Genomic DNA, 24017 nt, shown 5'->3' on the forward strand with positions numbered 1-24017 from the left:
TTCAATCTTGAGATTGTGATATCTGTCGGCAATGAAAGGGTTTACAATCCAATGAACAACCCATCTTTGAAGAGGAAAACAAAGCTTCTTTGTTCAAGTCAAAAAAAAAAATTTAACATAAATTGACTAAAAATTTTATAACAATATAGCACAAGTGCATGAAATACAAGTGTTTTTCACCAAACTTTTCCAAAGTTAATTTGATTCTAGATTCCCACCATATATACTCCTAAATTAAAATTCACAAAAGAAAATTTTGCAAAAATTGGAACCTAAAAGGCTTTATTTATAAATCATACAAAAATTAAAGCACAAGAATAAAAAAATTAATGCTACATGATTGAGAAGATCAAAGAAAATACTCTTTTTTATGCAATAATTTTTTAAGACATAATATCTAAAAAAGTCCTTAAACTATACAAAAAAATTTAAATAAATCTTGATTCTTTTATTTTCTTTAATTAAGTCTTTATACTTTTATTCTGAGTCAAATAAACCTTTATACTTTTATACGTTCAATCAAATTTTTGAACTTTTATTTTTGATCAAATAAACTTTTACAATTATTTTTTTAAAGTTAATAGGTTTTTTCAATTAATGGTTGATTAATTGTTATTAGTGAAAACGTTACTTGTTAGCTTTTACTTGCATGATGCGACATGGTATTGACGTAAAGGGTAAAAAAAGTCACATGATCATGTGATCATATCACATTAACATATTATGTTGTCATTAATTATAACATGTCACATTAGTACCATGTAGCATAAAATGATTAATAATATTTTAATTAACAACGGTTAATCAGTTAATTATTAATTATGAAGATTTATGTAGTTTTAAAATAATAATATAAAAATTTAATTGAATACAATTAAAAAATAAAATTTTATTTAATTTTAGATAATGTACTTATTGAAAAGATAACATTGCAGTTTTTTGGAAGTCAACCCTAAAATCCCTCCCTCCTAATAAAACCTTTAACAGCTTTTTATATAATCCAACACTCTAACTGAAAACCTTTAACAGTCTTTTCTATCATCAAACATGAGAATCTTTTTTACCATCAAATACTTAGATGTTTAGAGTGCTTTTTGATGTTTCAAATTATAATAATCTTAACTCATTCTCAACATCATGTGCTTTAAAACACTTAGATAAGTATAAAATGATAAGCAACATTTTAAATGAAAATTAATTAATTATTAATTATATGAGTTTATTTGACGTAAAATAAAATTATAAAAACTTGATTGAATATAATAAAAAAATAAAAATTCATTTAAACTGTTTAAAATAATTTAAATTTTTTTTAATATTATGTTTGTTTTTAATTAGGTTTTGATGCAATAAATTAAAAGAGAATGTAGAGAACATTTCATTTTCATCATGTTAGGCCTTACTTTTACTTATATTCAAAATTTACGTCATAAATGCACTTTCCATGGATTAAAACTCACATCCCAATTGGAATTTGCTTGCACCCACTTTAAACACCCACCAATCTTGTCTTTGGGCTTAAAGGAACATAGAAAAAGAAAAACCCAAAATTGAAAAATTGCCAAATGTAACACAAACATCAGAAGACAACTATCTTTTCAGACATTTAAAGGGTCCCTTCTAATTTCGAAGGTTGGCAACGCAAACAAAATCTCCAATGCTTCGGATTTGTTTTGTTTGGTTTTTGTCTTTGTCTTTGCCTTTGACTTGTTTTGTTTTTTTCTTTTCTTCCTTTATATACTCATTCATTTCCATGTTTTTCCAAAGCTTCTTCTATTTTGCACAAATGCAAAACACTTGTCAACTCTTCTTGAACTTTCTTTCACACTCCACAGCTTTAAGGTAAAAATCTGTGTTGGGTACTTGTTGAAAACACAAACAAACGGACAACTGTTACTGGGTGTTTTTTTTTTTTTGTTTTTGGTTTTGGTTGGTTACCAAGAAAAATACAGGAGGAAGTATATGGTTTATATAATAAACTCTATCCTACTTATCCAAATATATGTGGACTTGGCTTTGTAAAGGGTACTGTTCTTTCGTCGTTTTTGTTTGTTTTTCTTGGAAACTGACGCCACAAGGAAAAAAACTTGAGGTCGTGGTTTAAATTTGAATCCTTGTTTTCTTCTGTTTTCTTTGTATTTAATTCCAGACACAAGAGTTATTGGCTTTTGATGAATGGTTTTGGTTTTGGTTTTTCAGTCTTCTCCCATATTGGCCCTTTCTTGGTAGGAGTTGATAGCTTTGATTTATACTAGGATTTTAGCTTGAGGTTTTTCTCTGTTTGGTGACTGAGAAACTTACCGGAAAGAGAAGGAATTTGATAATTTGAAGTCTTTGCATTTGTTCCTTATTTTGTTTTCAGTGAAACAGAAAAACTGTAATCTTTTCTTTTTTCAGTTTTCTTGTAGTCAGGTGTTGATACGAGGCGTTAATTTGCAGTTTCTCAGAAACTGAAGAAGTTTCTTACATAATCAAATGATTTCCTATTGAAAAAGTTCTGTTTTGGCTGCGTTCAGGGGTAATCTCCATTTGAGTTTGATTGAAAACTTTCCTTGACTTTGACCATTGATTAATGGAGAGTTCTGGAAGTGGTTCTTTCTTGAGGAACAGAAGATTAGGGAGCTTCCTCGATACAAATTCTGATCCAAATGTGAGAGAAACTCAGAAAGTTTTGAGCAAAGGAGGAGCAAGACAGAGGCCTAAGACTGATGATGCTTTTGTTGATGATGACGGATGGATTTGTTCATTGATATCTTGTGTAAGGATTGTTGCATGTTTCCTGACAATGATGGTCACAACATTCATTTGGGCATTGATCATGCTCTTGCTCCTTCCTTGGCCTTCCCAGCGAATCAGGCAAGGAAATATTTATGGCCATGTGACTGGTAGATTGCTGGTAATGTTTGATTCCTTGTTTCATTTTAATATGGTCATGGCATTGGTTTTTTTTACTTTTTGGTGATATGATAAGGTGGAAATGGTAATTATTGCTTCAGTAAAAGGAAAGTTCAGGAAAAGGGAAGAGAGAGGGAAATCTTATCATTTCAGGTGCTTGAGACATTTGAAGAAAGGCAGCCAAGTGGCTGAAGTAGATGTTGTTGATAATGATTTTTGTTTTCTTGGGATTTAAATGATAAAAACAAAGCAACAGGTTTTGTTATGAGTGACCTGGTAAAACAATCAAACAGTGCATCATTCAGGTCATTTCTTACCCTTTGAATGTATTTCTTTAGGCTGTTCCTTTTGACATTCATTTATTTGAGGAAGATGGTCTTGATCTGTGAGATGATGAGTTTCCTGATTACAGAAATAGGTTATTGATTGTCCCCAAATTTCTGTATTTATTCCTTTGCCTAGAACTGAGAGTTCACCACTTGTCATTTGAATTTATGAGAAAGCTCATCTAGAAAGTGTGCAATAAATTGGTGTATCTTTAGATGCCGAAGACATGAATGTTCTTTCTTGTCAGTTGTGTGGACAAGTCTGAGCATGTACTCTAGCAAATCTTGATATGTGGCCTCAACCAGTTATAAGATCTTGGTATATAGTTCCTAGCTGAGTCATCCTATTGGAATTTGTTGGTGTGGGTCCTTTATTCCTTTCTTTTCTTTTTTGTTTCTGTTTGGGGGGGTGGGGATGGCATTGGGACTTGAAGGATGGAGGCTGGGGAATAGGACAGGTGGGACACATGGGATAGCATTTGCAAAACTAAATCAGGTTGTGAACTTCTATAATCAACTTGTCTCAGGAAAAAACTGCAGTGTGCCCTCCTTGTTCAATTCTGTTTAAATTGAGGAAACAAATGATATCCTGTAGTGACTCTGTACGTAACACCCTACTTGCCCACTGGCTCCCTGATGAATTAAAATCTACTTGAACTGATTGCATTATTGAATGACAAATAGTTTTAATCTCTAGACATTAGGAAAGATGTATAAATTAATAATCTCTATGTTTACAAGTCCCTAATTGAGCTTTAATGAAATCAAAGTGGTACATGATTAATATCTTTGAGGACATAGCAAGAGATGAACATTAGTTTGGACAGCTTAGCAGCTTCATACAAGTTTTGACTGCCTCTATATTGCTGGATTTTACTGTTTACAGAGAAAGATGTAATTAGAAATACGATACACTTTGATGCTTAAAGAGAACTCAAATCTTTAAGCAAGATGCACAGTCTTATTATGTTTTTGTAAATTTACATCAAGGTTATTCTAGAAAATGTTATATATACATTACTATTGAATTATTTCTACTATTCGAAAATTTCTAATATTGATTACCATATGCAATAATTGATTGCAGATGTGGATCTTAGGAAATCCTATAAAGATTGAAGGAACAGAGTTCTCCAATGAGAGAGCCATTTATATCTGCAATCATGCATCTCCCATAGACATTTTCCTCATTATGTGGTTGACTCCAACAGGGACTGTTGGCATTGCAAAGAAAGAGGTGCAGTCTCTCTTTCTTCCCTTTTTCCTTGTTGTGACTCATTAGTGTTTAAGCTTAGGAGATTCAGTTGCACATATGAAATGTTTGTTTTATGCAGATCATTTGGTATCCCCTATTTGGACAACTATATGTTCTAGCGAATCATCTCCGCATTGATCGATCTAACCCTAGTACAGCCATTCAGTCCATGAAAGAGGTAACCTTCCCAACCCCATATCATCTATTATGCATTTGTTAACATTACTAACTTATGTTTATCTCTTGCTCAGGCAGTTCAGGCTGTGATAAAACACAACCTATCTTTGATTATTTTTCCTGAGGGCACAAGGTCAAAAAATGGACGATTGCTCCCCTTTAAAAAGGTAACATTCAAACCATATTTGCTTATAATCTTCTTCAAGTTTATGATGAAGAAGCATTTAGTTGGAGGTAGATCTTGGTTTTGTAGGTTATCATGAATGTGATGTGGTCATCCCATTGCTTATTCCCTGTACTTCTTAGCAAAGCAATCTTCAGTATTTCCTTTCCTTGTCTACATTGCAGGGCTTTGTTCATTTGGCCTTGCAGTCACACATTCCAATAGTTCCAATAGTCTTGACAGGTACTCATCTAGCATGGAGGAAAGGTAGCTTGCATGTTCGACCGGCTCCTATATCTGTAAAATATCTCCCTCCGATAAGTACCGATAGTTGGAAAGATGACAAGATTGATGACTACATAAAAATGGTGCATGACATATATGTCGAAAACCTCCCTGAGCCTCAAAAGCCTATTGTATCAGAAGACACCACTAACAGTTCAAGATCATAAAATATGTTAGGATGCCTCTCTTTTTATTTTTTTGTTAAGTTTCGAGTCCGATTTACACCCATGTAAAAGCAACAATAAGCCTAATTGAATCTTTACTTTTGCCTTAGAAAAGCATTCTTGATCTCATTGTATCATATTGCTAATTCTCTAGCACTTCTCTCATCAAGTTCAATGCGCAATAGCATATTGATTTTTTGGGTGTATGAGTTGTTTATTCTATCATTGCCTCACATTGAGAACCATATCTCTACTTAAGTTCGAGTTTTTTAAGGTAGGATTTGGAAGTTTTAGGCCTGTACATGGGAGTGATTCATGGCAGGTTTACAGTAGAAGCAACTATTAAGAATGTGCATAGCAGTAGAGTCCAAGCACAGTTTCCTTTACCTTCACTTCTTCAACTTCTGATAATTTAAGATAGTCTTTGCATAAATTCTTCTTCATCTGCCTGACCTAGATAACCCGGTCACCGGATACAATTCCAGCACACACGTTCTGACTTCATTCCAACAGGAATTTACTTGCTATGCAAGTCCAAGTTTTCTTTGACAAACCCCAGGGAATATGTTATTCATGAAACAGATAAGACAGTCTGCAGAAGCTTGTTGTTGGAATAGAAAATGAGGAGCATTGTTCCAGGTAATTGAATGCGAGACAATGACTTTGTATTAATCAAATAAGACTTTAAGACAAAGGAATTGTTAGTTCAAGCTACATGCATAACCCAGATTTTGTTTCTTCCCACTTGTTTTTTCAAGCTGTGATTAAGCATATAATCATTAAATTAATCATAGTCAAAGACAAGACAAAGAGGTTAGAAACAGTTCACAGTGTGTCATCTGATATTAGGTTCACCACATGACAGATCAAAGCCAGAGAAGATATGAACCATCAAATTTATTGCCATCTTCATCCACATCATTAATGTATATGAATTTCATAGTATTTTCTTTCTTTTCAAGAAAAACAAATAAAGATAAAGATGTCAATAAGTAAGGTATTATTATTTTTTAATATTATAATCTGAATTTTAGAGTACCTAACTTATATGAATACTTAATTAAATGTTTAAATTATTATCCAAACCCGTGAATGGATAACAATTTTATTACTCAAATCTTATTCAAACTCAATTATGAAATATCTTAATCTTATTTATTCAGATTATACAATGTAATTAATATCCTTAAAAAAGATTGGAGACTGTTGAACAATTCTTCCCATTAAAAGAAACAAAGTTGACTTGGTTTGGTCACCAAGTCATTAAAGCAAGTGGAGCTATAATTCTTTTTTAACTTTACCACATTAAATATGTGTCACATCCCCACTAAGCAAAAGGAAAAATGGAAGTTGGAAAGAAAGCTGTACTTTCATACTTTCATAAATAAAGGCACGCAGGATACGAAGGCAGATGCAGTGCTTGTGCCTTCCTCCTCTTTTTGGTAATTAAAGAAAATAAGAAAAATAAATAGAAAAGGAAAACCAATAATAGGAGTAAATAATATCAATTTTTGAAGATAAAATATTTATACTCTATTTAGTTATATAATTAAATGATATATCCGTTTGTAATTAGTTAATTTTAATTATTAATGTGATATATTAGTATAGTAAATTGATAATTAGAATAAACATTTGACTGGTTTGATTGAATCAATTTTAAATTTTTAAAAATTAAATTAATTAAAATTTTTAATAAATCGATATAATAAAAAAAAGAAACCAAACCCGATTTTCTTAATTATAAGTCTTGGACAATGAAAATCGATTCTCTCAATCGATTTATATTCTTTTTTAGCAAAAAAGAAAAAAATTAAAGGAGAACGAAATTATTTAATTTATCTTTTACTAAACTTTGCGAAAATAGCTCTGCAGAGGGACCCCCGACAAACCACGTGTCAATCCCTAAAACTCTTGCTAAAGTTTCTTGGAGCTCGCATTTGTTTAGTTATATAATTTATTTTGAACCTGCATTTTGTTTGGTTCTTGCAGATTCTTAAACTCTTGTTAAAGTTTGTTCCACGCTTCCTTTACTGATTCTACTAAATATAGTCTCAAACATAGTTGCATAAATGAAGGATAAAGTTTTATATCGCTTTGCTATCTCTTCAGAGTACTGTTGAATTTGAGTAATTATTGTATTATCTCAACGCAGGCTGCTCTTCCTCATATTCTATGGCATTTCAGAGGTTATATCCTTTGAGATAGGCCCCCATCTTGATAGCCCAGATTGAGTAATTTTTACCATCAAAGATGGGTGGAGATAATAAAGATTAGTATTGTAATTGTAATATTTTTGTAATAGCAGTAGTTAGGTACTTTAGTGTCTTTTATGTAAATATTATAACATTTGGCACTAGCATATAAATACCATATTATTGTAAATATTTATATAGATGATGAAATAGAATAACTTTTAAGCTCCTTTTCCCAAATACTTTTAAGCCACCGTACTCTGTCAGGAGGTGGGTGAGGTACTGTAGGAGTTACTTGTTGCTGAAAAGTTGAGAAATTTAAAGGATGGTGGCTTGACTTAAGATGTATGGTGAGTTTACTAGTATTTCAGGTCCAACTGAGATCTTGCTCTCGCAAGGACTCTGATACCATGTTTATAATATCAAGCAAGAACATTAGCCTCTGTTAAAGGTCAAAAGAACAGAGGCAAGTAAGGAACTTAATGAAATTTTTATATATTCTGCTATGTCTACGTACACGAAAATGACAGCTTATATATGACCAACAAGAACACTTGTATGAACTTAATTACCAAATGTATATAGATAAACATCAACATACATACAGACTTATACGGACACCAGACACTAAGTAGCTTGCTATAAGCTGATTTAGTTTACATCAAAATAGGACAAGTGTTACAAGCCGTGCAGGTGTTACTCTTAACATTTCCAAGCTTCTTCTATTTTACACATGTACAAAACACTTGTCAACCCGTCTTGAACTTTCTTTCACATTTCACAGCTTTAAGGTAAAAATCTGTGTTGGGTACTTACTAAAAACACAAACAAACTGAAAACTGTTACTGGGTGTTTTTTTTTTTGTTTTTGGTTTTGGTTGGTTACCAAGAAAAACACAAGAGGAAGTGTATGGTTTATATAATAAACTCTATCCTACTAATCCAAATAGATGTGGACTTGGCTTTGTAAAGGGTAGTGTTCTTTCGTCGTTTTTGTTTGTTTTTCTTGGAAACGGACGCCACAAGGAAAAAACTTGAGGTCGTGGTTTAAATTTGAAGCCTTGTTTTCTTCTGTTTTCTTTGTATTTAATTCCAGACACAAGAGTTATTGGCTTTTGGTGATTGGTTTTGGTTTTGGTTTTTCAATCTTCTCTCATATTGGCCCTTTATTGGTAGGAGTTGATAGCTTTGATTTATACTAGGATTTTAGCTTGAGGTTTTTCTCTGTTTGGTGACTGAGAAACTTGCCGGAAAGAGAAGGAATTTGATAATTTGAAGTCTTTGCATTTGTTCCTTATTTTGTTTTCAGTGAAACAGGAAAACTATAATCTTTTCTTTTTTCAGTTTTCTTGTAGTCAGGTGTTGATACAAGATGTCAACTTGCAGTTTCTCAGAAACTGAAGAAGTTTCTTACATAATCAAATGATTCCTACTGAAAAAGTTCTGTTTTTGCTGCGTTCAGGGGTAATCTCCATTTGAGTTTGATTAAAAACTTGCCTTGACTTTGACCATTGATTAATGGAGAGTTCTGGAAGTGGTTCTTTCTTGAGGAACAGAAGATTAGGGAGCTTCCTTGATAGAATTCTGATCCAAATGTGAGAGAAACTCAGAAAGTTTCGAGCAAAGGAGGAGCAAGACAGAGGCCTAAGACTGATGATGCTTTTGTTGATGATGACGGATGGATTTGTTCATTGATATCTTGTGTAAGGATTGTTACATGTTTCCTGACAATGATGGTCACAACATTCATTTGGGCATTAATCATGCTCCTGCTCCTTCCTTGGCCTTCCCAGCGAATCAGGCAAGGAAATATTTATGGCCATGTGACTGGTAGATTGCTGGTAAGGTTTGTTTGATTCCTTGTTTCATTTTAATATGGTCATGGCATTGGTTTTTTTACTTTCTGGTGATATGATAAGGTGGAAATGGTAAGTATTGCTGCACTAAAAGGAAAGTTGAGGAAAAGGAAAGAGAGAGAGAAACCTTATCATTTCAGATACTTGAGACATTTGAAGTAAGGCAGCCAAGTGGCTGAAGTAGATGTTGTTGATAATGATTTTTGTTTTCTTGGGGATTTAAATGATAAAAACAAAGCAACAGTTTTTGTTATGAGTGACCTGGTAAAACAATCGAACAGTGCATCATTCAAGTCATTTCTTGCCCTTTGAATGTATTTCTTAAGGCTGTTCCCTTTGACATTCATTTATTTGAGGAAGATGGTCTTGATCTGTGAGATGATGATTTTTCTGATTACAAATATAGGTTATTGATTGTCCCCAAATTTCTGTATTTATTTCTTTGATTAGAACTGAGAGTTCACCACTTGTCATTGGAATTTATGAGAGCTCATATAGAAAGTGTACAATAAATTGGTGTATCTTTGATGCCCAAGACAAGAATGTTCTTTCTTTTCAGCTGTGTGGACAAGTCTGAGCATGTACTCTAGCAAATTTTGATATGTGGCCACAAGCTGTTATAAGATCTTGGTATATAGCTTCTAGCAGAGTCATCCTATTGGAATTTGCTGGTGTGGGTCCTTTATTCCTTTCTTTTCATTTTTGTTTCTAGTTGGGGGGGTGGGGGTGGTATTGGGACTTGGAGGATGGAGGCTGGGGATAGGACAGGTGGGACACATGTGATAGCATTTGCAAAACAAAATGAAAGGATCAGATAGGGTCCTAATGAAGAGAAACTATATGTTTGGCATTTAATGTGCCTCAGGTTGTGAACTTCTATAGTCAACTTGTCTCAGGAAAAAACTGCAGTCTGCCCTCCTTGTTCAATTCTGTTTAAATTGAGGAAACAGATGATATCCTGTAGTGACTGTGTACATAACACCCTACTTGCCTTCTTGCTCCCTGCTGAATTATGATCTACTTGAACTGGTTGCATTATTGAATGACAAATAGTTTTAATCACAAGACATTAGGAAAGATGTATAAATTAATGATCTCTATGTTTACAAGTCCCCAATTGAGCTTTAATGAAATCAAAGTGGTCCATGATCAATATCTTTGAGGACATAGCAAGAGATGAACATTAGTTTAAACAGCTTGGCAGCTTCATACAAGTTTTTACTGCCTCTATATTGACTGATTTCACTGTTTACAGAGAAAGACGTAATTAGAAAATGCTACTCTTTGATGCTTAAGAACTCAAATCTTTAAGCAAGATGCACAGTCTTATTATGTTTTTGTAAATTTACATGAAGGTTATTCTAGAAAATCTCATATATACATTAAAAAGTGAATTATTTCTACTATTCGAAAATTTCTAATATTGATTACTATTTGCAACGATTGATTGCAGATGTGGATCTTAGGAAATCCTATAAAGATTGAAGGAACAGAGTTCTCCAATGAGAGAGCCATTTATATCAGTAATCATGCATCTCCCATAGACATTTTCCTCATTATGTGGTCCACTCCAACAGGAACTGTTGGCATTGCAAAGAAAGAGGTGCATTTTCTCTGTGTCTCACCCTTTTTGCTTTTTGTGGCTCATTAGTGGTTTAAGCTTAGGAGATTCAGTTTCACATATGAAATGTTTGTTTTATGCAGATCATTTGGTATCCCCTATTTGGACAACTATATGTTCTAGCGAATCATCTGCGCATTGATCGTTCTAGCCCTAGTACAGCCATTCAGTCCATGAAAGAGGTATCCTTCCCTACCCTATATCATCTATTATGCATTTTTGTTAGGGTTACTAGCTAATGTTTTTCTCTTGCTCAGGCAATTCAGGCCGTAATAAAACACAATCTATCTTTGATTATTTTTCCTGAGGGCACAAGGTCCAAAAATGGACGATTGCTCCCCTTTAAAAAGGTAACACTCAAACCATATTTGCTTATAATCTTCTTCAAGTTTATGATGGAGAAGCATTTTGTTGGAGGTAGATCATGCTTTTATATGTTATCATGAATGTGATGTGGTCATCCCATTGCTTATTCCCTGTACTTCTTAGCACAGCAATCTTCAGTATTTCCTTTCCTGGTCTACATTGCAGGGCTTTGTTCATTTGGCCTTGCAGTCACACCTTCCAATAGTTCCAATAGTCCTGGCAGGTACTCATCTAGCATGGAGGAAAGGTAGCTTGCATGTTCGACCGGCTCCTATATCTGTAAAATATCTCCCTCCGATAAGTACCGGTAGTTGGAAAGATGACAAGATTGATGACTACATAAAAATGGTGCATGACATATATGTCGAAAGCCTCCCTGAGCCTCAAAAGCCTATTGTATCAGAAGACACCACTAACAGTTCATGATCATAAAATATGTTAGGATACCTCTCTTTTTTTATTTTTTTGTTAAGTTTCCAGTCCGATTTACGCCCATGTAAAAGCAACAATAAGCGTAATTGAATCTTTACTTTTGCCTTTGAAAAGCAGTCTTAATCTCATTGTATCATATTGCTAATTCTCAAGCAATTCTCTGATCAAGTTCAATGTGCAATAGCATATTGTTTTTTGGGTGTATGAGTTGTTTATTCTACCGTTGCCTCACATTGAGAACCATATCTCTACTTAAGTTCGAGTTTGTTAAGGTAGGATTTGGAAGTTTTAGCCCTGGACATGGGAGTGATTCATGGCAGGTTTACAGTAGAAGCAACTATTAAGAATGTGCATAGCAGTAGAGTGCAAGCACAGTTTCCTTGACCTTAACTTCTTCAACTTCTGATAATTTAAGATAGTTCTTGCATAAATTCTTCTTCATCTACCTGACCTAGATAACCCGGTCACCGGATGCAATTCCAGCACACACGTTCTGACTTCATTCCAACAGGAATTTACTTGCTATGCAAGTCCAAGTTTTCTTTGACAGACCCCAGGGAATATGTTATTCATGAAACAGATAAGACAGTCTGCAGAAGCTTGTTGTTGGAATAGAAAATGAGGAGCATTGTTCCAGGTAATTGAATGTGAGACAATGACTTTGTATTAATCAAATAAGACTTTAAGACAAAGGTATTGTTAATTCAAGCTACATGCATACCCCAGATTTTGTTTCTTCCCACTTGTTTTTTCAAGCTGTGATTAAGCATATAATCATTAAATTAATCATAGTCAAAGACAAGACAAAGGGATTAAAAACAGTTCACAGTGTGTCAGCTGATATTAGGTGCACCAGATGACAGATCAAGGCCAGAGAAGATATGAACCATCAAATTCATTGCCATCTTCCCATTAAAAGAAACAAAGTTGACTTGGTTTGGTCACCAAGTCATTAAAGCAAGTGGAGCTATAATTCTTTTTAAACTTTACCACATTAAATATGTGTCGCATCCCCACTAAGCAAAAGGAGAAATGGAAGTTGGAAAGAAAGCTGTACTTTCATGCTTTCATAAATGAAGGCAGGCAGTATACAAATGCAGATGCAGTGCTTGTGCCATCCTCCTCTTTTTGGTAATTAGAGAAAATAAGAAAAATAAATAGAAAAGGAAAACCAATAATAGGAGTAAATAATATCAATTTTTGAGGATAAAATATTTATTTTCTATTTAGTTATATAATTTAAATGATAAATCCATTTATGATTAGTTAATTTTAATTATTAATGCGATATATTAGTATAGTAAAGTGATAATTAAAGTGATCTGACTGGTTTGGTTGAATCTATTTTAAATTTTTAAAAATTAAATTAGTTAAATTTTTATATAAAAATAATTAAATTAAACGATATAATAAAAAAAAGAAATCGAACCCGATTTTCTTAATTATAAGTCTTGGACAACGAAAATCGATTTGCTTAATCGATTTATATTTTTTTTAGCAAAAAAGAAAAAAATTAAAGGAGAAAGAAAATTTCATTATTTAATTCATTTTTTTCTAAACTTTGCGAAAATAGCTCTGCATCGGGACCCACCTCAACCTACGTGTCAAGCCCGCTTCACAAGTTTACCCACATCAGGGTTCAACTTCACGAAATTAGATCTCCAACCGTAGAAGCCCACGTGTCAAGAATTTAATATAAACCCACATTCTGTGTACATGGCATTGTTTCATTGGCCCGTTTTAGGAACCTTATAAACATCGTTGTGACTTTATCTATCCTCACTACCAACACACCTGTACCTTGTCCTCCTCGCCTAAGACAAACAACAAAAGCTTAATCGAATTTTTGTCTAAATTGTTTTTCTCTTAATCAAAATTTTAATTTGTCTTAAACAATCCAAGGAAAAATAAAAAAAAAAAAAAGAAAAAAAAAAAGAAAAAGATGAACCCAAAGAAACAGAAGCAAAAGACAGCATGAAGTAAAGGTCAGCTCTTTTTCTTTTCATCCCTAGTTTCGTGTTACTGTGTAAGAAATCTAAATTTTTTTTGCTAAATATAAGGTTTTTGTCTTAAAAAAAACTTTGGGTTTTAGTAATTTATTGTTTTTTTCCACAGTTTTTCTTTCTTTTTAGTAACTTATGGTTTGATTTATGTTTTTTTGCAGGATATTTCTTTTTGATTGCAGTTGTTGAAAATGCAATGAAAAGGTCTAGTCTTTTTCACTTTTCTTAATAGTAATTCATGGAATCTTTGTTTATTATCATTGAACATTTTGTTCGAATGGTTTTTATTGTTGCTTTATTACTCTTTTGACTCAGATGTTAGGCTTTTCTTTGGTTCTATGTTACTGTTACTGTGCATGTATTGCTTGGATGTAAATTTCTTGTTTTTAATGGATAAAGGTTCTTTCTTTATTGTTGTTTTGTAATTTTAAATTAATTTTTTCAGTGAATTGATGCGTGGGTTGTCTCATAGATTGCATGCATGGGGTGAGTTTGAGGTAAAAAGAAAATATTTGCATGAAGCTTTGTTAATCATTTTGTCTGGAAACAGTGTCCACAAATCCAGCAAAGAAGCATGTTTATAGTGTTTATCTTTAGTGTTCAATGAATCGAAGTCTGGGGTGGATCTCTATCGTGTTGTTTTTATCAAAATCATATGCCCTTTTTAGTCGTGGGAAGTTTGAAATTGTTGGAACAGTTTCGAACTTCTTTAGTCTAATGTTTAGCAATATCAATGAATAGTCAAGATTATGTTTAAAAAGGCTCTATGAATATTTGAAGAGATCTTTTTCATTTCTGGGAAAAAATTAGAGGCTATTTTTTGGCATAGGAACACAAACAGATAGATCGGTATTGAAATATGTTCAGCTATGTTTCTGGATTGTTACTCCTACTGTACTTAGCTAATTTAACATGTTAGCCATGATTTCTGGTCATGTTGCTTTGAGGGATCCATCTATATCGCATGAGTATTATTGATAGCCACATGCCCTATGTTTGACAATTACCATAGTGTCTGTTTTCAGTTTTTTTTTCCTTTCCCGTCTCTGCTCTAAATTTTAGTTTGAGGCTAATTCATGGAACTTGCATATGTTGCATTATGACAAATAATTATTGATTTTTAGGGTTTAAGTATGGAAAGCTTGTAGATTTTGTTGTCTTTTTCTCCGTTTTGTACTAAATAGGAAGCAAAATAGATCAAATCACGTGGATTTGTAAATTATTAAATTTAGCCTTTCATAAATGCCCTTTTAATATATTTTGTGTTGGTTGTTGATGAGTTTTTTAATGTGCTAGTAAATGAAACAATGACTTCTCTTCAGTGAGTGTGCCCAACATGGCTTAATGTGAACCTCCAGTTAGGTTGAGAAGGCAGCATTCCTGCCTGATGGTTTATGAAGTTGAATATTTGCTTTGAATGTGTTGATTAAACATTGTTGTTCTTGGTACCTGCTTGGTTATATAGACTATAATATGGCTGCCCATCTGACTTCCAGGTAGCAAGCAGTTTTAAGATCTGTGAAAAAGACAGTTTCTGTGCTGCAAATACTATGATGAATCAAGAGAACGATCAGGAGAATAATCCTGATGCATCAGCAGATGTCCCGCTGAAGCGCAAACGTGGTCGTCCAAGAAAATTTCCAAAACATAATCTATACCAGGGGGAGAATGCTCAGACTGCAAGAAATCAGAATCCAAACCGTGCAGAGAATATTCGTATCCCGCCTTTATTTGAAGGGGTGAATGGGAATCAACCCCTTGAAGCAGATCCAATCAATGATGCAAATGATGTAATGGTGGGTCAGGCTGTTTATGGTGTTATTGAGGCAGCATTTGATGCAGGATATTTGCTCACTGTTAGGGTTGGCAACTCTGACACCACTTTAAGGGGTGTGGTTTTCAAGCCTGGACATTATGTTCCTGTTTCAGCAGAGAATGATGTGGCTCCAAATGTTCAAATGATCAGAAGAAATGAGATTCCCTTCCCAAGGGGGAGGAATGAGCAGCATGTCAATTCTCATAGGAATGGAACTGCTCATCCATTCAATGAACCAGGTATAGCCAACCATGTGCCAGGAGCTCGGGCTTCAAATCTTGGGGGCTCAAAAAGCAATCATGTGCAGTCGGTGGCAACACAATCTGCTTCTCCGCTAACGCGCAGAGGCAATTTGGTGCCTGTTGTGCTCCAACCTGCTAGTGTACCATATGGCGGATCAGTTGCCAACCAACCATCTCTGGTTGCAAGCCAACCTGCTCATTTGGTGGCCTCTAAAGGCAAACAGGTGTCTGAAGCTGCCCATACATCAAATATGGGAACACCCACCAACCAGATGCCAACATTTGGAAACAAAATATATCCTACTCAACCCCCAGCAGAGGTTTTGCAGGAGACAGAAGCCAAGTCAATGACAATGCCTGGCATGCCTTTTGAGAAACTATTAACTGAAGTCATGAAAAGGATTCAAGTCCCCCAGCAACAAATGGATGGTCAAGGTGGTAATTTATCAGTCAAAGATTCTGGACATGACATGGAAGATGATCAGCCACTCTCTATTGAACCACTACAAGCTGTACAGCCTGCTCACTCTTCTTCTATGCTCAAACCTTTTGATAATTTTAGAACTGGCAAGATGACTGAGCTGTTGCAGGTATAATAAATTTGAACTAGAATATATTTTCTATTGATTAATCTGTTGTGCACCTGAAGTTTGACATAGACTGATACACTGCACTTCTTTTCAAGGCTGTTCAGGAAAACATGAGGGAAACCCAAGCTTCTCGGACTGAAGAGCCAGCCACTAGTTCTGGAGAAACTGATCAAGGAGATAAAGAAATGCATGATTCCAACAGGCATTCTCAGGTATCGAGTGTCTAATACAACAGGCATTATTTCTAGCGCCTTTTGGGCTAGCTCACATGTTGTAGAGTGTTTTTAGTGGAATCAGGTAGATTTTGTAAAATGTATTTTTGATCCTAAACAAGGTGAAGGAGCCAAACTGTCCATGGAGGGTTATGACCTTAAAGTACAAAAGGCTGGATGGGATCTTCTTTGCTTAAACCTTTAGGATCAGAACTGTTTCCGTTACTTGGAATTAAAGCTTTTTCAGTTTATAGATTTATAGAAAAGCTAGCTGCATATTACTTTATGCTTTGCCCTAACTTAGTAAACAGGGAAGGATCAGCTTCTTGTTAAATATACGCAGCTTCCTTACATTGCATTCATCCGAGCATGTGACTCTGAGCTGTGGTCAAGCATATTATATGGAAACTACATGTTTATGAATGGAATAATGAACCATCGGTGACTATTGGTAAGTGGCAGAGAACATGGAGAACGTTTGCAGATGTCTAATGTGATTGGAACATGTTATGTGCCGCAATCATGATGGTGTTTTCCTGAACCCTGTTTGTTTTCAGAACTCAGATTAACTCTTGCACTGAGTTAAATCTTGATATAGATTAGGCTTCATTCTACAACCACCTCATCATTGAGAGACTATCACCTTGCTGTAACCTCTTCAGGAAATACAAATCTTGATTGGAATGTTTGTGGTCACCTTGAACGAAAAATGAAAAACATAAGGAAAAATTAATGGAGAAAAAAGAAATCTTCATTTTCTTTCCCCTTTTTTTTTTCAACATTTTCTCACTTCTGTCGATTTTAGTACAGTATACTATTCTTGACTCTTGTGACATAATGTTCAATAGGCGTTTCCCGTGCACCTTCTATTCCAGGTCTTACATCATCAATCACCTAAAAAGAATAACCATTTTATGAGCAAACAACAATGGAACTGACTCAGATGTTGGATGCTCTCAAAATATAAAAATTTATAAGCCAAAATTTTTATTATCTTCAAACTAACCGAAAACAAAGGGTAATACTAACAAAGTAACAGATTTTCATTGAAGCTTTGTGCTATAGAGACCATTAGATCCCGGGACTTGTATGGGACGATTAGCAGGGAAGGGAGGCTGCAAAAATGGAATGTGGCTTGGCACTGCCAATGGCTGCTGTCCTCCTGCAATGAAAGGTTGAGGTAGACAAAGCTGCAATGCTTGGCCTGGTGCACTTCCTGCAATTACAAAGGGTTGCATGAGAACAAAACAAGATTGCACTATATTTCAAAAATACAATAACTGGGTCATATCAATGATTGCATTCTATAGCAAAGGACAGTAAACATTTCGATGAGGTCATGATAACAAGGACAAGGGAAAAATTTTGCATGCAAATACCTTGGTGCTTCGGAAATTGGACATGATGCGGTGTCAATGGAGGACATGCAGGTACCGGCGATCCAGCTGCTGGACCCTGAACCAAATCCTTCAAATGAAATGAGAAGCAATTTAGTAAAGAAGTAATAAAACAACAGTTATCTCATTTGACTACACAAATACAAGAGTGCACGTCTGCAGTATGCCATTTTCTTTCTGTTTTTTAATCAACTCACAGCCACAGGCATTAAGTCACTGTACTACTCTATGTTTCCTCACTTTAGCCACCAATGGACAGTGTTTAAAAGATGAGATTGATTCTTGGGTAAGAGGGAAAAAAGATGAGAAAAAAGACATGGAAAAAGTAAGATGGCTAGACAATTCATCAGCAATGGTTGTCATGATCAAATATTGTAAACTCATAGAGCAAAATGGAGCAAAATGGATCAAAAATGTTTGTCCTGCTACAGTGTATATGAACCAATAAGTTGCTTATTGTAAGTATTGCTCTAATTGGGAGGCATCACAAGATTTGTCCTACCACATCTTAAATGTGGATTGTCCGGTCACAACTTTAATGTGGACAAAGACTGAGCTTGGCTAAGTACTGCTCTTGTGAATCTCTAGCAAATAGTCTACATTTTCTTATATACACTAGAAACTATCATGTCAGAGTGCTTAATTGATAACAAGGCCATTTCATTAGTTTGCAGGCATCACATCTTACATGAGAAACAGGCACATAAATAAGCTGTCCCATTCGTCCAAACATAACCTAGAGAAAGAAAGGGATGGATAGAGAGATTAGTAACTCATAAATGATGACTTCATCAGCAATAAGGTTAAAAGTATCGTAATTCCTGCCACCTAGGCAGGCAAAAAAATGAAGCAGCTAAAATGACATAGGGATGAAAGTTCTTTTTTAACTTACAGCTTGAGAGTTTGGATTCAAATATGCTGGTACAGCCTGAACAGGATGATATTGACCAGCATATCTAAGTGGCTGTGTTCTGCTCCCCACATGCCCAACAATCTATAGCCAAAAAACAAGAACAATGTTAGTTATATAATCAGAATTACAAATACTTCACAAATAAAAATAGTAATAACTCTCTAAGTCCTTGGACAGTTAACAAGATAGTCATATGAAGACTCAAACAGGCTACAGCCAAATGACACAAAAATGTTTTGCGCGCTAGGAATTGGAGCAGTAATTCATTAAAAAGGAAACAAATCAATATTGATGAAATCACTGACTCCTAAATCTTGTGGTTTAAACAGAGTACTAACGTATATAAAGCTTGACAGATTTCAAATGCAGCCAAGTAAATTTTCACTCTAAAGTAATACTCCACCTCACAAATTTTTTGTTGGTCAAGGCTAATTTGGCTAGTTAGAAGTTCCTTCAATGAAGATATTTCACTTTAAATTAACAAACTACAAAAGCCTATAAAACACTTACAGGTTGAGAAAATTGAGAACCACTGACACCATGTGCAGCTGTAATGTTACCATAAGAGACAAACTTAGAAGAAGTGGATGAACGAGGTGCAAAAGAGCCAATCCCAACCTCTGGCTCAGAACCAACGACAGCTACCATAGGAGAGTTGCCTGGTACATAAGACACATTTGCTACTGTTGGTACTATAGGAGGAGCTGCTGATATGGCACTTGCAAAAGATGGAGAGAAAATTTTTGCTCCTGGATTGAGCTTAAATTCCTGATAAAAGAAATTACATTGAAATAGGAAACCATCACCATAGATAGCCACTTAAAAACTTGTACCAATAGTGGTGCCTAAGATAACTAACTAATCAAAGTATAAGCTGCTAAAAACTTGATGAAACATATGAAGTATGAGGCTAGTAAAAAATATCTTGAGGGTGTAATATTAAGGCATCAGCAACTCATAACTAAAATGTCATTATAAAGACATTCAAACTATTTTTAAATTGAGAGAAAGGGATCCACCACCATTTTGTCTGCTTGATATTACAAGTCAAATCTAATATGGTCTTTTTTTTTTTTACCTTGGAGTATTTGTTTGATTCTAAACTTTGTGAAGAGACTATGGCAGCTTGAGTAGCTAATGAACTCTGGCATGATTCTGAGGAAACAGCTGTAACTGGACTAGAAGATATTGAAACTCCAGAACAAACAGCATCTTGGTAAATGTCTGTTGCAGTGGGCCTTTCCCAGCATTGATTTTCAAGTTTACCAACCACTGGTGCATCATGAGGTGCTCCATTAAGCAATAGCTTAATTGTCATCTCAGCATGTCCTCCCTCAACAGGTTTTACTTGAGTAAGGCATGCATCCACTGCAAAAATTTAACAGTAAGCCTCATCTTCTAAGTGTATTTCGTCATACAGAAAGGTTGTGTTAAAAATATTAATGATCAAAAGTCGGCAAGCCTCATTTTCATATTTCTTCATATTATATGCTCATGGTTATGCAGTTAAAGAGACCAAAAGTATAAACTCCCTTAACCAGTTCTCCAACTTCAAGCTAGTGTAACAAGGTTGGAACCTTCAGCATGCACCAAGGACACCAATACACAACTCTTTACCATAAAACAATTATTGACAAGTCAGAAGACTATTAACATTATGGAACTTTCACAGCTAACACAAGGCATGCCATTTTTTCACCCATTTAGCAGAGGTTCAGATAGTTTAAAACCTGGCTTAAGAGTATCAAGGGCAGAAGACTCACAGCTTGAAACTGAGTGTTTAACTTCCTTAGCCTGCAAAAATTTTTCATTATTGAGTTAAATATTAGCTTTAATCCTAGGTTTTATGTGAAGAAAACAGATAAGCTTGTCATCACTTACACTCTCTTCCACATGAAACTCAAACTTTTGGTCATATTCATCCTGCAAAAGCTGCAAGCTATCATCTCCAACCTGTCTGTCAGAAAAATAAATGATAGGAATGTGAGAGTAAGAAGGATATAGTGTTGCTTTACATATGAAAACATAAAAAAGCTATACATTGGAATAATATTTTGCACATGTGCAAGTAATCTGACATGATGACTGCCAAGTTATCTATATCCAACACAAGCATGAGGTAGGGTGTTCAAGACAATACCTTGATTTGTTTAAAACACAAATTGCATTTGTTGAAAGCAATGAAATGAGAAATTATATTTGTAAAAACTACAGCTGGGGCCTGGGGTGGAAAGGGCAAAGAGAAGAACAGATAGAAGCAATATTTTTTAGGCTCAAGGATGTGCTTCATAAAGTGTTTTCTACTTTGTGGATGACCAACTTGATTTGCAACTTTCCTTAACCTCATGTAAGAGATGTAAATGTAATTTCAGAGTTCTAGTTTGAAAACATTATAAGGAGAGAAGAGAAACAAGGGGATAAGTTAAATAGAAACACTAATCTCTTTATTGGGAATCTTATGAGTTAGAGACAAGTGATTCAAGTTCCAACTAGGTGAGACCAACTCCAGCACTTGAGCTTTGCTTAATGTAGTTGTTTTTCAGTGCATGTTCATGCCTATACATAGATCTCTCAGCCAGAAAAAGGCATTTTCTTTCTGCCAATACCATGATCTGAAATATAGTGTGGAACTTGACAAACAAGAAAAAAACTTAAAGAAAGGTATAGTACCTCCCAGCAACGGTGGCACTGGAAGCATCTTTGCCCTGCATTGACAAAAAAAATAAATGTTAACTTTTGAAAGAGAAAATGATGAAAGATGCAGCAACACCTATCAGCCAATGGTTTCCTACAGGAAGCATGCTATTATCAAATTGATTAATTTACTTTATATTTCCCTGAAGAAAGCACCAGTCCATCAGATGGTCTAAGCCATATGATAGGATCTTCCACGAGAAGCACAAAAACCAAAACAATAGTTTTGTAACAAAAAACATTTGAGTATAGTGGAAGCATCTAATCAAACTAATGTCCATCAAGAAGGTTAAAAGGATTTGTTAATATCTATTTGAGAGACTTCACATTTTTTTCCCAAAAAAAAGCCTTACAAAAAGATAGTTTTGAACTGGAAATATTTACCTCCTCAATGTTTGTCCTATCGCTTTTCTGATAGACAACTTCCTTTGCATTTCCCATAGGATTCTGTCGCAAGTTTTCTCCTTCATGTTCCTTTCCAGATTTTGCAGGAGTAAAACCATTCTCATTTTGGACTGAATTTCTGCTTTGATAGGTAAAATAAAATAAGTCTACAGTAGCACAAAAAAGAAAAAAATATGTATCCTTGACACAAATTTTTATCAGCTACCTTTTCCTATTATTTTTTCTTTTATCCATGGTAGACTTAGTGAATTTGTTGGCCCCATTCAGTGGATTGGCAGAAGAAGGGACAATATCAAAAGCAGCTTCTCCATTACCATGAGCTGTATTTCCGGCAAAACCATCAGAAGGAAGCGGGACTCCCTATATACCATATCAATACATGTGAAACAGATCATTCAATGTTACATCAACAAATAGAATTCCTGAGACCCAAGAAAAGGGCTATTAGAGTGATTATACCTTAGCAACAACTTGAACAAAATCACCAGCGAGGATAACAAGTGTCTCCACTACACTGCCATTTGTAACATTGGTGGCACATCTTCCCTTTTTAGTCAATTTTGCTTTCTTCAAAACAATACCTAATGAAACACAAACTAATTAAATGATCCTCAAAATTCAACACAGCAAATAGAGATAGAAACCTACAATTAACCAGAAACAATTAGTCTTAAGACAAGCTTATCACCCCTGAAAGAAAAGATTCAAGTATTTCATTTTGTACTGCTTTGGTTTCCGAAAGGTAAAATGTCACATTAATTGAGCCATATACATATTAGACAGTGTTCACTTAGTCTAATCTTTGCATTTGTTACTTGTTTCTTGCTGTTTTCTTTCTTACTTCCTCAAAAGCTACTAAAAACCAAAATTGCAAATGACTTGAAAGGAAGAGACAATCAAACATATTTGTTCCCAATAAAAGCAAAAAGCAAGCCAGTAAAGTAACAACCAAAACGGAGCCTTAGTCAAAAATGTCTCCTATCTGATCCCCTGCAACAACAATTCCCCTTACTCAAGTAGCTAACTCCAATTTTCAAAAAAAAAAAAAAAGTAGCTAACTCCATGTCTATGTTAAAATTGTTACCTTAGCATAAAAACAACAAGAACACTAACAATAACAAAAAAAAGTGAATTCTTTTTGATTTATTAGTAACCAAATAGATAGACAAAAAGAAAACAGCACAAAAAAGCAGAAACCAATCTGATCTCATCAATCTAAAAACAAAATCACCATAATTAAATCAAAAAACCAAAACCCAGATACGATTTCAATCAAGAATCAAAACCCAAAATTGGTTTCCAACAAAAAAAACTAATGCCACAAAACACCCAGAAAGCTCCAAACCCCACCCCCCACCCCCCCCCAAAAAAAAGTACCATATTCCTCCTCAACAGAAGCAGTGTGGAAGATTCCAGAGTAAACAGAGCCATCTTTCAAGTGAACATCCACTGGGAGACCAATGATGCACACGGTAGCAAACAGCAAAGCTTCGTTCATTGAACAGTTCTCTTCTTCTGCTCTGTTTTTGAGTCCCATCTCTGTTTCTCTTTTACACCTTGTTCTTCTCTGTTTTTCAGTTGATTCAATCGGGATTTCCCTTTCTGCACCAAAGCTTGCAACTTTTTGTAGCTCTATATGTATATAGAGAGAGAAAGAGAGATCTGAGTAGGAATTAGAAAAAGAAATGGAGGCAAGGCAACTTGGTACGTGGAATTTGCATCCCTTTTTCAGCATTATAGTGTATTTTTTTTATTAAAGTAAATTATGTGACCAATAAAAGAAATTAATATTATTAATTATTATTATTGTTATTATCATTATGTATTAAAAAATTATTTTAATATTTTAATTGGTATTAGAAGCCAAATTATATACTCCTAAGGTTCAATTAATTTTTTTACAAAATAATTTGATAAAAATAGCCATATACCTTTTTAAAAATTTAAACAATAGTGGTTTATTTTATTATTTTCAGTAAAAAGCATTTAAAAAAAGAAAAAAATAATTAAA

General features: G+C 34.4%; 3 protein-coding genes and 1 pseudogene across 7 annotated transcripts; 3 read left to right on the forward strand and 1 right to left on the reverse strand.

Annotated features, from left to right (window-relative positions):
• On the forward strand, positions 2075 to 5471 carry LOC18593526 (1-acyl-sn-glycerol-3-phosphate acyltransferase). 3 transcript variants are annotated; one of them, XM_018124061.1, is made up of 6 exons: positions 2075 to 2092; positions 2517 to 2896; positions 4309 to 4458; positions 4556 to 4654; positions 4728 to 4820; positions 5002 to 5471. In XM_018124061.1, exons 2-6 carry the CDS (start codon positions 2573 to 2575, stop codon positions 5266 to 5268), a joined length of 933 nt encoding a protein of 310 aa, XP_017979550.1. In that variant the 5' UTR covers positions 2075 to 2092; positions 2517 to 2572; the 3' UTR covers positions 5269 to 5471. The 3 variants fall into 3 exon arrangements, with proteins under 3 accessions (XP_017979550.1, XP_017979549.1, XP_007020857.2); XM_018124060.1 differs by lacking the exon at positions 2075 to 2092 and adding an exon at positions 2142 to 2225 and having other exon boundaries at positions 2398 to 2896; XM_007020795.2 differs by lacking the exon at positions 2075 to 2092 and adding an exon at positions 2142 to 2225 and having other exon boundaries at positions 5002 to 5469.
• On the forward strand, positions 8485 to 11915 carry LOC18593527 (annotated as a pseudogene).
• LOC18593528 lies at positions 13603 to 16948 on the forward strand. The gene is made up of 4 exons (XM_018125119.1): positions 13603 to 13719; positions 13899 to 13941; positions 15234 to 16385; positions 16481 to 16948. The coding sequence occupies exons 3-4, from the start codon at positions 15288 to 15290 to the stop codon at positions 16610 to 16612; spliced, it is 1230 nt and encodes a 409-aa protein (XP_017980608.1). The 5' UTR covers positions 13603 to 13719; positions 13899 to 13941; positions 15234 to 15287; the 3' UTR covers positions 16613 to 16948.
• LOC18593529 lies at positions 17272 to 23719 on the reverse strand. 3 transcript variants are annotated; one of them, XM_018125117.1, is made up of 14 exons: positions 23384 to 23719; positions 22466 to 22587; positions 22212 to 22366; positions 21986 to 22124; positions 21578 to 21612; positions 20789 to 20864; positions 20638 to 20701; positions 19986 to 20275; positions 19418 to 19675; positions 18887 to 18988; positions 18683 to 18730; positions 17977 to 18064; positions 17627 to 17813; positions 17272 to 17491 (listed from the first exon to the last, which is right to left on the reverse strand). In XM_018125117.1, exons 1-13 carry the CDS (start codon positions 23541 to 23543, stop codon positions 17641 to 17643), a joined length of 1710 nt encoding a protein of 569 aa, XP_017980606.1. In that variant the 5' UTR covers positions 23544 to 23719; the 3' UTR covers positions 17272 to 17491; positions 17627 to 17640. The 3 variants fall into 3 exon arrangements, with proteins under 3 accessions (XP_017980606.1, XP_017980607.1, XP_017980605.1); XM_018125118.1 differs by having other exon boundaries at positions 17319 to 17813; positions 20671 to 20701; XM_018125116.1 differs by having other exon boundaries at positions 17319 to 17813.

This window comes from Theobroma cacao, chromosome 7 (genome assembly GCF_000208745.1).
Source record: "Theobroma cacao cultivar B97-61/B2 chromosome 7, Criollo_cocoa_genome_V2, whole genome shotgun sequence".
NCBI lineage: Eukaryota > Viridiplantae > Streptophyta > Magnoliopsida > Malvales > Malvaceae > Theobroma > Theobroma cacao.

Excerpts from the sequence above, each read along its gene's own strand:
- LOC18593526 (XM_018124061.1), top strand. The coding sequence starts at position 2,573 with ATGGAGAGTTCTGGAAGTGGTTCTTTCTTGAGGAACAGAAGATTAGGG. Across the intron at positions 4,459-4,555 it reads TTGGCATTGCAAAGAAAGAG|ATCATTTGGTATCCCCTATT; the intron begins GTGCAGTCTCTC and ends TGTTTTATGCAG. Across the intron at positions 4,655-4,727 it reads CCATTCAGTCCATGAAAGAG|GCAGTTCAGGCTGTGATAAA; the intron begins GTAACCTTCCCA and ends TCTCTTGCTCAG.
- LOC18593528 (XM_018125119.1), top strand. The coding sequence starts at position 15,288 with ATGATGAATCAAGAGAACGATCAGGAGAATAATCCTGATGCATCAGCA. Across the intron at positions 16,386-16,480 it reads AGATGACTGAGCTGTTGCAG|GCTGTTCAGGAAAACATGAG; the intron begins GTATAATAAATT and ends CTTCTTTTCAAG.
- LOC18593529 (XM_018125117.1), bottom strand. The coding sequence starts at position 23,543 with ATGGGACTCAAAAACAGAGCAGAAGAAGAGAACTGTTCAATGAACGAA. Across the intron at positions 18,989-19,417 it reads GTTCTCAATTTTCTCAACCT|ATTGTTGGGCATGTGGGGAG; the intron begins GTAAGTGTTTTA and ends TTTTGGCTATAG. Across the intron at positions 18,065-18,682 it reads TTTATGTGCCTGTTTCTCAT|GATTTGGTTCAGGGTCCAGC; the intron begins GTAAGATGTGAT and ends TTTCATTTGAAG.